This window comes from Glossina fuscipes, unplaced genomic scaffold, assembly GCF_014805625.2.
Source record: "Glossina fuscipes isolate IAEA_lab_2018 unplaced genomic scaffold, Yale_Gfus_2 3, whole genome shotgun sequence".
Classification (NCBI taxonomy): Eukaryota; Metazoa; Arthropoda; class Insecta; order Diptera; family Glossinidae; genus Glossina; species Glossina fuscipes.
This window is the reverse complement of record NW_023998417.1, coordinates 12,079,827-12,092,819: the sequence shown is the minus strand read 5'-3', so window position 1 is coordinate 12,092,819 and position 12,993 is coordinate 12,079,827. Positions and strand designations below refer to the sequence as shown.

At 35.3% G+C, this 12,993-nt stretch overlaps 2 protein-coding genes across 6 annotated transcripts in view; one reads left to right on the top strand and one right to left on the bottom strand.

Annotated features, from left to right (window-relative positions):
* Positions 1 to 1,056, top strand: part of LOC119635015 (STE20-like serine/threonine-protein kinase) — a 40,297-nt gene extending 39,241 nt beyond the window's left edge. For all 5 annotated transcript variants that reach the window (XM_038029514.1, XM_038029515.1, XM_038029517.1 and 2 more), the window contains exon 14: positions 10 to 1,056. In XM_038029514.1, coding sequence (XP_037885442.1) covers positions 10 to 64 — 55 coding nt within the window. In that variant the 3' untranslated portion in view covers positions 65 to 1,056. The remainder of the gene's footprint in view (positions 1 to 9) is intronic.
* Positions 1,057 to 1,164: 108 nt separating this feature from the next.
* On the bottom strand, positions 1,165 to 6,571 carry LOC119635017 (solute carrier family 23 member 1). The gene is made up of 7 exons (XM_038029521.1): positions 5,683 to 6,571; positions 5,480 to 5,600; positions 5,127 to 5,382; positions 4,930 to 5,069; positions 4,494 to 4,863; positions 4,307 to 4,427; positions 1,165 to 3,483 (listed from the first exon to the last, which is right to left on the bottom strand). Exons 1-7 carry the CDS (start codon positions 6,321 to 6,323, stop codon positions 3,420 to 3,422), a joined length of 1,713 nt encoding a protein of 570 aa, XP_037885449.1. The 5' UTR covers positions 6,324 to 6,571; the 3' UTR covers positions 1,165 to 3,419.
* Positions 6,572 to 12,993: the final 6,422 nt, after the last annotated feature.

Below are 12,993 nucleotides of genomic sequence, written 5' to 3'. Positions count from 1 at the left end.
CTTCTTCAGATCCAATTCTAGATATCGTACCTCTTCGATGACTCGTAGTCCCACCAACATTTGATGTTCCACACCGCAAAACGGTTTTTGCATATTTTGCTATTACAGTCAGGAGAGAAAACGAAGTAACACCGGATCTTCATCGAATTCATCGCGAGGTAGCGGTGGCAACAAACGCTTGCATCTTATCGCTAAAACGCCATCGGAAAAATCCAATAATAGATTTTTATTTTAAATCAATTTTGGCAATCGTCTGACGTTTTTGATGTAACTTTTCGAGCCATACAAGTCTGCTTGCTATACGAAAACGAATCATTCTTTCCTCACGCCTTTTTTTCACCCATCCTTTTTTCGTTTTTTCCCCCTTCATTTGAAAGCGGAAGAAGTGCTTCGAGTTTTTTCACTTATCATTAAAGTATGTTGCGTTGCTTTTTTACAATAACAATTGTGTATTGTTTCGACCCACCACCACATACTTATTTAAACTTTTCAATCCGAATCATATATTCAAAGTTAACATAAGAAAGCAAGTCATTTGCATAATGTCCGTCTGCTAAGGGATGTTTCAAAATCACTTACACCCATGGAAGGTGTGAATGGATTTGCATTTGATGAAAAAAAAAAAAAAAAAAAAAAAGCAAAAAAAAAGTATTTTAATTATTTCAATTTATGTGACTAGTGATTGGTCGACGACCACGATTCGGACAAAGTCGAATTCAGTTCTTTTTATTGCTTTTCCGTTATCTTTTGCCAAATTTTATATCCTCGCAGAAATTAGAAATTACTCGTTATGCAATAGTTTACCTAATACATATAAACAAATGTATTCATGTACCTATACTGTAGTGTAGCTAGAGATAGGAAAGGGGAGAGAGAGAGTGAGAAGGAGGTTGGCGGATGGGGGGGCACCGCAAAGAGGGCAAGCAAACCAAGTTGAAGCAAATTTATTACAAAAATGTTTCTTTTTTTTGTTCTTCATTCTCTCAATTTCGGAGTTTTTCTTGAGCGATAGCTAATGCTATTGAGAAAAAATTGATTTTTTGACTTGAAGGATATTTTAGAAAAGGCGCGTCATATTTTTTTTTTTTTTTTTTGTTTCAAGTTGTTGTTAAGCATCAATTCAAAGTTTTCCTTTTCCAATAATAATTTTTTATTTTTAAAATGTTTTTTTTTTCTTTTCCCTGGGAACACTCAGAAATGCCTTTGATCGTAGAAATTTTTAACTAGTATGTAATCAGGACGTCGGAGCGCCGTCTCCCTGTTACTACATATTTAATTAAATAAATAATATCTAAAATTTATCTGACATAAATTAAATTAATCTTATGAAGCAATTTAGATCAATAGTTTACATTGTTGTTATAATTCAGTACAAAAGTTCTCATTATTTATTCATATAAGTTGAAGAAGAGTGCTTAAGAAGATATGAAGCCATTAAGCTATACGACTCTAGCTACGCCACTGTATATATACGTTCTCCTAGAATTTAAAAGCAATTTTGTAAATTGTTAAGTAGAAAGAACTGAGAATTTAATTATAATTTTATAGATTTAAATATTAATTAACTTTTAAGCTAACTAAACGAACTGTTTGTTATGCATTCACACATACACACATACACACACACACACACGCACGCACACACGAACATGCACGCAGGTATACGTATTCGTATAGACAGACAGAAAGGCAGGCAGACTGACGGCACTAATTGCATTGTAATGAAGCTTGACATAATTCGAAGACAAGATGCTAACGAACGATTAAAGAAATGGAAATTTGTAATGATGTGATGTGTGACGAAACTGTTCACTCGTTTTTAGTGAATTAATCATTATAATCGCTATTTGGAAATGTGTAGATAGGTATGTTCCAATTTGTGTTCTCTATTCTTTTATTAAAGGATAGAACACATCTTCCATATGTATATATATATGTATACATTACATTAGTAAACCGAAAATATCTGAGTTGGCAAAGAAAACACCAAAAGTTTGTGGATTATTTCTATATATATTTATTAGGATGCGTGTGAAAATAATTCGATTTTTTCTCTTTGATTTATTCCATCTTCCTTTTCATCGGATATGTCAGTCGTTTGTTCGTTTCATCACAATCATGCCACTTAAGCCTTTGATATTGACTCCACTTTTTTATTTGTCTTCGCATGATTGCAATAATTCGACTTTATTGTTGTAAAGATTCGTCGAGCAGTCGGTTGAAATATCTTCACAAAGCTCCTTTCGTTCCTTTGCGAACAAATCCGCTTTCAGAGTTGTAATGCAATATAGTTAAAAAAAAAAGAAAATTGGACTTACATCAGAAGTTACAAACGAATAAAAAAGAAGAGGATTACCATCCGCGTTCATTAATCAGTTCATATCATAATCACTGTGAAGTACAGTCAGTACTGCAATCCGCATGAGTAGTCGAGTAGATACGAATCACGACTGCCTAATAAAGTCTGTGCTCGCGTCTTCATATCTTAATGAGTTAGAGTTTACTTTGGTCGCAGTTAGGGTCGTAGTCAGTCGGTAGACGCACAAGACTTATCTATTGGACCCACACTCATGAAGACCGCTTTCCTATTCTTTCCTCTTTCCTCACTGATTTTCGACCCTCACCGAAGAGTTGATATTCCTCGACTGATTGATTATACAGTTGTCTTCAATTTCAAGAAAACTAGCACTAAACAAATCCAAAAACTTTTTTTTTTTGACAAGGATATGTTTTAATACCATCCTAATGGGCTCGAAGAACATGGTTTCCATACTTGGGCAGTAGATAAAGAGAATGCGTTCAGGAAATTTTAATTCAATTGACAAATATTTCGTTCCTAGATAGTGCAGAAGATAGGTCCTGATATAGTTTTTAAAAATATTTACAACAACATCTCAAGATACGTATGGTGCTACGTTGAAATCAATATCGTGGAGAGTAAGTTATTCTAAATAAAAGACTATAAATATCAAGGGCACTTATGTTCACTAAATGATACATACATGTGGGTGTGTGTGTGTGTGTGAAAGCATTTACATCTTGTAAGATTAAACAAAAATCTCAAAATTGTGTACACGTGCATGTGCGGAAAAGATTCTAAATTTTCATCTTCATTTCAAAGCAATATATAAACTATAGGGAAAACTGTCTTCATGCAAACATACCTACACAATAGACACATGCATACGAGATTCACATGCATACTGACATGAATGTAAATGTGTGTGCATACGATGCATGCATAATTCAAATAATTAAGCATTTCTCTCGTGTACTTAGTGTTTACATTAGAAAAAAATATATATACATATTATTAAAACAAATAATTAAAAATAAAAAAAAAACATTATTTCGAAAAGAATTTCATTTTACGTACTACCTCGGACGTAGACATTTCCTGTCCATGAACGCGAACGTCTTTATTGATTGTCCGTCTGCAATTTATACGTTGGTAAAAACGGTACATAATGGGTCCATTTCCAACTATAGCGAAAGCAATATGTTAAACACAATGAAAAGGCATAAACACAAATAAATTCAATTCGTTTTCGAACGATCCTTAAATACTTGCCGCCGCCCTAAGGTAAGTGGATAAAAAATGCTGTTTGATTATTTCGGAATTAATTCAATGGAATCCATACTTAAACTAAAATTTTTGCAACTGAATAAAACATGTTCAGCCCGAATTTGGTTCTAAATGCTAGCAACAAATTCTGAAAAATTTAATATTTTACGAAAATTTTAAGATTTCTCAATACTTTTGGTTTATTGTGAACGAATCATGTTCTTTCCGAATTTGAGAATTATCTAAAATCAGAAAAAAAATTTCGACAGAAAAACGGAGTTAATTCGCTTCAAAGTCCCCTCGTGAAAGCGAACAAAAAAAAAACTCCGTGACATCTCTAAAGCAAACCTTTTTAAAGTACCTTCGCTCGGAGCAGGACGCACACAAAGAGAAACTCTCTTTGACGGACAAATAAGATTAGCTGAAATCTGTAACATTCCGCAAATGCATTTCTCGTTAAAGCGAAAAAGAATCGGAGATTTTTAAAGGTCGCACGGACAGGGTCTACATCTTGCGATGATCAAGAATAAAAATAATCCATAAAATCCCTGAAGCATTCTTTTCGGCGTGGCAGACTAATTCGACGCCAAATTTACTGCCGATTGGAAATAAAATGACTTCATAAGATCTTCTATTTCTAGGTATAATTTAGATTTAGATTAGAAGTGCCCTTCCGTGGCGGCAGGCTTAGGGGAACGAAAACTTATTTAAAATAGGCAATGAATTCGGGATCAGTCATACCGTTTAAGTGCATTCATCCCGTAGGGAAAATCGTAATCAGTAGAGCTTCCATCGTTCACATAGTCAGAACTCAATGGCATCTGATTCGCCCATTCAATTAGGCCGCGCTCTGCAGGTGAACCTAAAATAATAATAATAACGATTATATGCCAAGTACTAAATGATTTAGACGCTACGTCCTCCATACCGGGTATTATATTGTCTAAAAGGCAACCGAGTACACCACCCACTAAAATTGTAGTGCCTAGTAAAACGGTTAAGGTGGAATCAACAGTTTTATTGCCGGTATCTATTGCTCCCGGGTGCTCTTGTATCCATTTACATGAAACCATGGGGAAGAAAATCGATAAACCCAAGATATATAAATTACGCGAAGAACGCAAGTCAATGTATTGCAGCGTAGACAAGCCAAAAGCTATAATCATTCCAAACATAACACAAAATATGCCGCCAACCACCGAGTCAGGTATTAATATGAAAATCGCTCCAAATTTACCAATAACGCCCTGTAATACCATTATGAATGCAGCCCATTGTATAACCCGGCGAGAACCAATCTATTAAGAAAGAACAAAATATGCTTAAATTGAGCAAAGATTCTCTTCTATGTAAGAGTGCAGCACCTTTGTAACGCCTATCGCGCCAACATTTTCACCAAACGTGTTTGTACCATTACCTGCGCCCCAAAGACCGGCCAAAACAGTACCCAAGCCCTCGGTGCCAATACCACGATTTATCGCATGTAGCGGCGGCGGCTGAGCACCTATTGGAATTCTTCTTATTTACAGGTATTTTAAATCTTTATTTTTAATTAACCAACCAGCCATTTGGGAAACTGTCGGATAATAACTAAGGGATTCGACCGTGCAAGCTAGAACCCCCGCCAGCATTCCCAGTGAACCTGAAAGCGTAAACGACGGGCTACCAAACTGACCTGGGTATGGAACATAGAACCATTTGGCATTTGTAAGAACCTTAAGACGCACGTCCGTTCTTGAGGGATGACCGTCGCCGAAAACATTCGTTGCCGTAAGTATTCCGCAAAGACTCCACATAATGATTATTGTTAGCAAAACCTAAAATGCGTTAAATAATGCTTTCGTTTAAAGCGTGGATAAGTCTTCCTCTTTACAAAGAAAAAAGAAAAAAAAAACAACGGGAAAAGACAATTACCGGAAATAAACGGAAAAGTAAGAAAGGTCGGAATTCAATGCCTTGTCCTTTGCGATAAACCGGCATCGGTATCGAGACATTTGACATAATTTGGGAAAATAAGGTTAGCATTGCTGTCGTTCTGCAGGTGAAGAAAGAAAACGCGGGTTAGAGTTCACTAAAGAACTTTTTTATTCCGTGGCCAGTTATTTAGCAATAATTACCCTACAGCAATCCCCCATTGCTTTGAAGCGGTTTTGGCCGCATGCTCGAAAAGTGTTAGACCAACTAATGACACGGTAGGAACGATTGTTAACGGCGTGACAAACCGCAGAATTTTTCCCACCAGACCAGTGTAACCCATAATGACTTGAACCATCGCCGAAGCCGCTATAGCTCCCGATAGCTCGCGCATGCGTATTTGCCACAATTCTTGCCTCTCGGTCTCGTTCATTGCGCTAAGTTCACTTGCCGGTGGACATTTCCATTGAGGCAGTGACAAAATCGCTAACGTTGGCACTAAAAACGATATTGTTCCGCCTTGTACAATTGGTAAACGCACACCCCATGTAGCCTGAAAATATGTAACTATACCGGTAATAAATACCATAGTTGAGATGATTAGGCCGCGATTCGGATCCTCGTCAGACATGCACAGAGCAGGTGTCAAAATAAACGGTATCGACACGATCGCTCCTATCATTGTTAAATAATGCTGAAAAGCCAGTAGTATACTTAGATACCATGGTGGATTGTCGTTAATTCCGTACAGAAGATCGGGTTTAGTGTTTGCTGACTCCGTGTTTGTTTTGTGCGGCTCCTTTAATGTCGGATCCTTTGACGAAGTCTGCAAGTATTTGTACATAGGCGTATATTCATAAATATGTTATCAATTCACTCGACTTTTTTCTTTAACTGTCAGCTTCGTAGTTACGCAATCGAAGACATGACAAATTTTACATCGATATACCCATAGATTATAGATCATTGTAACGGACTTTCGCGTTTTTTTTAAGGTATTTTCCACAATTTTTTGCTGCCATCGAGATGACTTTGGCGTTATAGGTTTAATGAATATACACACCAATCGAAACCTTACCCAAAAGATAACAAGAAATTCTTGCCATTGTAAAGCGGGTTCTTATGAATCGATTCAACGTACACTCACGTAATCAAAACTTGGTAACGTAAGGAGTTCTCGTCGTCGCCAATTTTTCGTCAGAAAATAGCAAAAATTAATCTTTGCTGCTATGTGGAGGGTTACTTGTCATAAGTACGCCTATTTGGGAAGGGGTCCGCATGTGATCTAAACTTGGCACCACAAATTCATATATCAAATCATTTCTTTGGACCACAAATTGGTAAAATAGTAGTGTAACTAATTTGATCCGATCCACTTTTAAATAGCGTTCATTCTTGACTCAAATCCTATCAATGAATCCTATATTACCAACATGTCTCGAAAATTGTGATCTCTGCGTAAGTTGAACACGAAAAATATAGATAAGCGAAGCACACGCTTAAATCAGAAAATGATTACGAAAATAAACGGCAGGAACCGTTCATGTTGTGAGGACATCTTCTGGACGGCAAAAGAAAAGTTCGACTATAACCAATGCAAATTTATGAGCAAATTAAAAAGGTAGGAAAATTTTTTTAAAACAATGTTTTTCTTATAAATTTGCATACGATTATCACCTAATTAATCAGAGCTCACTATTTAATGCCATATTTCATTAGTCGACAGTAACAATTTATACTTAATAGGAAAATGTGAGAATTTTAAGAATTGCATGCAATTACAGTAGAGGGGGATGTCCAAATGGTGGCCCCAAACAAACATATTCTGTGCATATCGTTGAAGAAATTAACACCTTTTTTATGCCATTTACACTTTAGCGTTTGCTATCTAACTTAAAGGTAAGTCTTTCAAGATTTTGGTTAGAAGAATGAATTCATTACGAAAACTATTATGCTATAAAAGAAATATAAGTGTATGTTCGAAACGATGCAAAATTATCGGCGAGCTTCAAGAAATTCTTCTGCAAAGACTTATAGGACGAACCTACTCAGCTGGACTAATAATTCTTGATAGCTATTACCTCAGACCTAAATATGGAATTCTCTAATTGTGGGCTTGTCTTTGGGTCCGTCATATTCATATTTTTACGCTGTAATAGTAGGAGGCTTCGAAACATATTTGATGCATACGCCACACATTTCGTTTTTTGGTTGCTTCGGACGTTTCAGGACCATTTTCACTCTTAGCTCTCATAAATTTTTTTACCTTACCTCAGTTTTTACCTTATCGCAGTTTTCCTACCACTGACGGAAACCATTTTGCTTTGGCATTTGATTTAATATCCATGCTTTCTTCTCTCTTCCTCTTTTCGGCTGTAAGCCCTACAATTACATACGACTAATAGCCGGGGTTGAACGTTACTGAATTGACTTTGAAGACTTCATATACATTCTGTAAGGTCTATGATGTGCAGTCATGAATCTAACAATCTCCCTACACGTCCCTGCTATATATAAAAGTTAACGTTGTAACGCCTTACGCTATCAAACTATCAAGCAATGAGTACTCGCGATCTTGCCGGCTGATAATATTTCAGATGGGCCAAAGGTTTGATTATACCGATCCACGATTGGGAAACAATTGATTAACTGCATTGTGAATAACGACTTGTCGTGTGAACTGCGACCTGTCATCGATATTTTAAAAATATATTCAACATTTCCAATACTATTAGATCGATTTACACGAAATGCCGCATTTTAGTGTTAATTTACGTTACTAATAAAAAAATTACAGTAATTGAGATAATTAATAATTGCAGAGAAGTTCCAAGTAAATGCTTTTCGTTTCGATATTTAAGCACTGTGGTTATAAACCATTTAAACAAGTCGAGTTAGTGCTAACTGTTAGCTTCGAGAGATATGGACAGATAAAATGCTAGCCTTTCGGCCAAAGAGCCTTTAGCCATCATAATCGCAGCTCATTGCGCCAGCACTTACCCAAAGCTCGCACAATTTAAGAAAAAAAGAAAGAAAATCTTAAGAGATTCTTGCCGTTTTACTGAGAAGAGTTTACTACGAGTACAGTTGATCCCCCTACGAACTATAGTATAAAGAACTCTATGATAACCTTTAAAACGTAATATCGAGCACAGGCGATTCGGTTTTTTTCATTGCTTGGAAAGGTAGCATGAATTTTGTTGAACGATGTCCATGTGTAAATCCAAAACACTGTTAAGCGTCTTGTCTTTCGCAATAGGATATTCGCGCCTGCTGCTCATGCTTCTAAGGACTTTTGTGCCTTGAGAAAACATGATTTACTTTATAAGGGAAAAGTTCTAAAAAAGATTTTGGAAAATAATTCCAAAGAATGAAAAATTCTTATTACCTTTAAAGCGAATTTTTTCGCATTCTATTATGGAATTATGGATCAATGTAAAATCCCCTGTACAAAGTTTTAGATTTAGATTTCCTTAACCAGCTATAGCTAGGGCTGTAAGCTCTACAAATTAGTTGGCGAAGCCCTACCTTACTGGACTTATTTTCCGGTCCAAACAAGGCGCGCACATTGCAAAGCAAAGCATCCTTGTCTCGTTAGCACATTTTTGTTCGCGATTGTTTTAAGATACGTTTAGCAGACGTGACAAACAAAGCAAAGCATCTAAGTTTTCTCTGCTTCGTTAGCATACTATTCACCGTAATATTTACATACTTGTATCATAAGTATATCATTATCTAATTATGCAATAAATCGTAAAGCAATGTTGACGAGTGGTGGAGCCCTATAATTAAATGGCGGTTAAAATGTTTGTTTGTTTGTTTAATAAGAGATAACTTCATCGTTAAATATGTAAATACATAACTGAGAGGAGGAATAATTACATTTCACTTGTTTTGTTTTTTAATTTATATTTTAATGTTTTTTAATTTTTAAGATTTGATAGATAGACCGACTAAAAGTTAATAAGCGAACCGTATCGCATAGAATGGGAAAAAAAAGAATATGCGGAGAAATGTTGCTGGGCAACCACAACTCAGACATAGATTAAGATTTGGCCACAATGAAATCCGGGCTTCTCCACTAAGGGTGAACCACTAATGCGATTATCTTATTAACAAATTTAAATGAGTTCAAAACGATACGATAGCATACGAACGAATTGAAAGCTTTTCATATAATGCCGCGCAATCGTGCAATAGTCGAGTTAATAGAAATGACGATCGGTAAGCAATGCCTTTCTGATAGGGCGGCGCCCTCAAAGTAGTTCCTTTCATTATTAACTTTTGTTTCATGAAATGTTACGTTACGTCGTTTCTCCCTTTCCCTGCCTCTATAAGGCAGAACTAACCACTCGAATTCCCATCGATGTTGTCGATGTTTTCCTGGATTTAATATACGCTACGGTTCGTCAATAGCTAATATCTGATAATGAATAATAAAATTATAATTAATAGAAATTCTTTTCGGTGTGCGTTCTGGAAAGCTGGTTGTGTAAGATAACCACATCGCTAATATTCTCTTGCCATGTCTGTCCGTCTGTGTGTCTGTGTGGTGCGGTATCTGTTGTACGCACAATCTTTGTCGCAAGAATTAAGATATCGGCTACAAATTTGGTAAAAGCACTGGAAGTTTTTGCGCGCAAGTTGCTATTGAAAATGGGCCAAATTGATCGGAGTAGAAGTTCGCAGTGGACACAACTCCATTTTTCTGAACAAAAATTTGTGCAAAAATGGAAAAAATTCTCGATGCCCACACAAAGTTACAACTGATAAAATTTTCCTTTTTTCACGACATTCCCCAAAAATGTATTAATTCTAAAATAAATATGGTGGGCACCGCGACCTGGTGGCTTAATTTTTGCTTAACAACGCTAGCGGCATCGGTATCACATGAAATGACTAGAAGAGTGGAAAGCGACAAGCCAAGTGCGTTAATTCTATAATAATTGTGGCAGACGACGTCACACTTTAGTGGATAAATCTTTTCATAAAAATAACTTCGGTGTGGATGTCAAATGAAAGCACTTGGGGTACAATACAATATGATAAAAATAAAATTTTAATAGAGGCGCATATGCGAAGTTCATCCTCTCCTGAATATAATTTCCTTACTAGTTTTTTTTATACTTTTTCTTTAATTCTTTTCCATTGTTATAACCAATGTTCAATCGAGGCTTTCTTGATCGATGGCAAAACACATCACAAAACCAGTAACATGCAGTTATCGATGGGAACTGCATTCAGTAGTTTATTTAGCAGCTTTTCGAGTATATTATATCTTTTTGTTAATTCAAGGTCACAATCACGGTACGGTTACGGTAACTCTCCATCTTACATTTTATGCTTAGCTTTCAAGAGAAAACTCTCTATTCGCCGCGCTTCTCTCTGATTTTTTAAAGACCCTAGTAAAGCGTGATCCCGAATCAGTCCGGAAAAAAAAAGTGAATTTTAATACAACTCGCCAAATATTCTTATAAAAGCAAAGTAATCGTGATGAAATCACATCGCAATATAAACGATTCCTTATAAAATGTCGTTTTCTTCAAATCGTTTTTTTATATTACATTAATAAAAAGATGTTGCTTTTCTAAGAAAAATTATTAATGAATTCTTTCGCCGTTACGCTGTACAGGAGCAATAATTTAATAATCGTTTAAAGTTATTCTTTTAACCTGCATATCCGGTATAGTAATAACGTTGTTCAGCTCCATTACTTTCCGCTTTTAGCCGGAAAACAATTTGAAAAATTAAAAAATGAAATTTATTGCTTAAAAACTATTCAAACGAATCGTAGCACGCGTTCGGGGGACTTTAGATGAAATGAAACTAATCAGCGCAAGCATCTGCAAATTTATATATTGTTCTGACGATTGGTTTCGAATAATTGGGCTCAAATTAATTGAGCGACATGTGAGTGTCTTTACTAATAAGCGGCGTGTACACACAGAAACAGAAAAGGGTGCTCACGCGTTCTTGGAATCGAACGGACTCTGTTACTGAGAGCATATGCGCTCATTAATATCATTACCACAATTAATTTCAAATTTTTTTTAATATAATTTCTATAGACTATGACGTATACCTATGAGGAGACAAGCTTTGATAGGTGATAGTATAAAACAGAGTAGCTTTCAGTTGCGGTTATTAACTTTTTTTTTTTTTTTCATTATTTTATGGTCCACGAAGCAACACCAATATGTAGACAAAACGAAATCACCCTTTATTTATTATTAAAGTCTTAAAGAAAAAGTCGGCTTTAACTATCTATATAATCTATGATTCCAAAACTACCATGTTACGAAAATCCAATCAAACTCCGAATAATCATTTCGGCATCGTAACGATTTGTCTTGGCTAAGAGTAATTTTGCGAACCAGTTACAGTGAAAACCACCGATATATATACACATGGTGTGTTCTTCTTTTTGAAAGCCTTTGTCTTGCATCCGGTTTTTCCTCACAAAATTGTCGCTCATCATCAAATTAATTGCATGAAACCTAGAGAAATACATTATCGCAGATAGAAACGATATTGAGCAGGTACGCAAATTTTTTATGGAGCATCGCAAAGATAAAATTTTTGATGGTTTAATTTTTTTTCTCTTGAATTTTCTGACTTCTTACTGCGATTATGTCAAACATATATTTATAATGTGTATAGAGAATAGAAAGCCAATCTTTATTGATTTTGTTCTCTAATTTAAATTTTTATTTAACCAGATACATTTATTTATATTTATATCATATAAGTATGTACTACTATAATCAAAAAACTAATAATAATAAAACAATACTTCTTTTTAATAAAGTGGAAAGCATGAATAAATGGTTTGGTAATTCGTTTGCAACCAAGCAATTTAAATATATACATATATACTCTTCAAACGCATTTAGCATTTGTTCTTGAAAAAAAGATTTGTTTTATAAACGTTATTTTTTATATATATATTGTAATAAATCATAATAGTGCTTTTATATTTTAATTTTCATGAAATAACAGACGATATAACAGAGATTGTAACAGAGAGTACCTGTAGATTTTTAAATGTGACACAGATTGTTCTGTAAAATCTTTTCTATATGCCTCTGTTCTGTATAAAAGCTTTGTATAAAAGCTTTGTATGAAAGCTTTCTTAATACGATCTCATAATTGTTTGTTTTTTCAGTTTACATTATTAGATGGTACTGTTGATTTGCATGATAATGTCGTCTGTTTTGTGCACACATGTATATGAAAGTTCTATTACAGCTTTTGTGCACATATTTTGTATATGCATTATTGCGTGCTGCATAATTCTTAATTGAATTGTAAAAATATAGATATAAGACAATGCACTTCCACCGCAATATGAAGAGTATCTCTTCGCTGCGTTATGGCGTAAGCCGAAGTGGTCGACTTTCGGGAGGTCGGCAGGTTGCCTGGAGCTTGGCTGTTGCTGCTGCTGCTGCTGCTGCTGTTCTTCTTCTGTTCTTCTTCTTCTTCTTCTTCTTCTTCTTCTTCTTCTTCTTCTTCTT

Coding starts and splice junctions, on each gene's coding strand:
- LOC119635017 (XM_038029521.1), bottom strand. CDS start 6,323: ATGTACAAATACTTGCAGACTTCGTCAAAGGATCCGACATTAAAGGAG. Junction 5,601..5,682: donor CAATGGGGGATTGCTGTAGG/GTAATTATTGCT, acceptor CTTCACCTGCAG/AACGACAGCAATGCTAACCT. Junction 5,070..5,126: donor GACAGTTTCCCAAATGGCTG/GTTGGTTAATTA, acceptor GAATTCCAATAG/GTGCTCAGCCGCCGCCGCTA.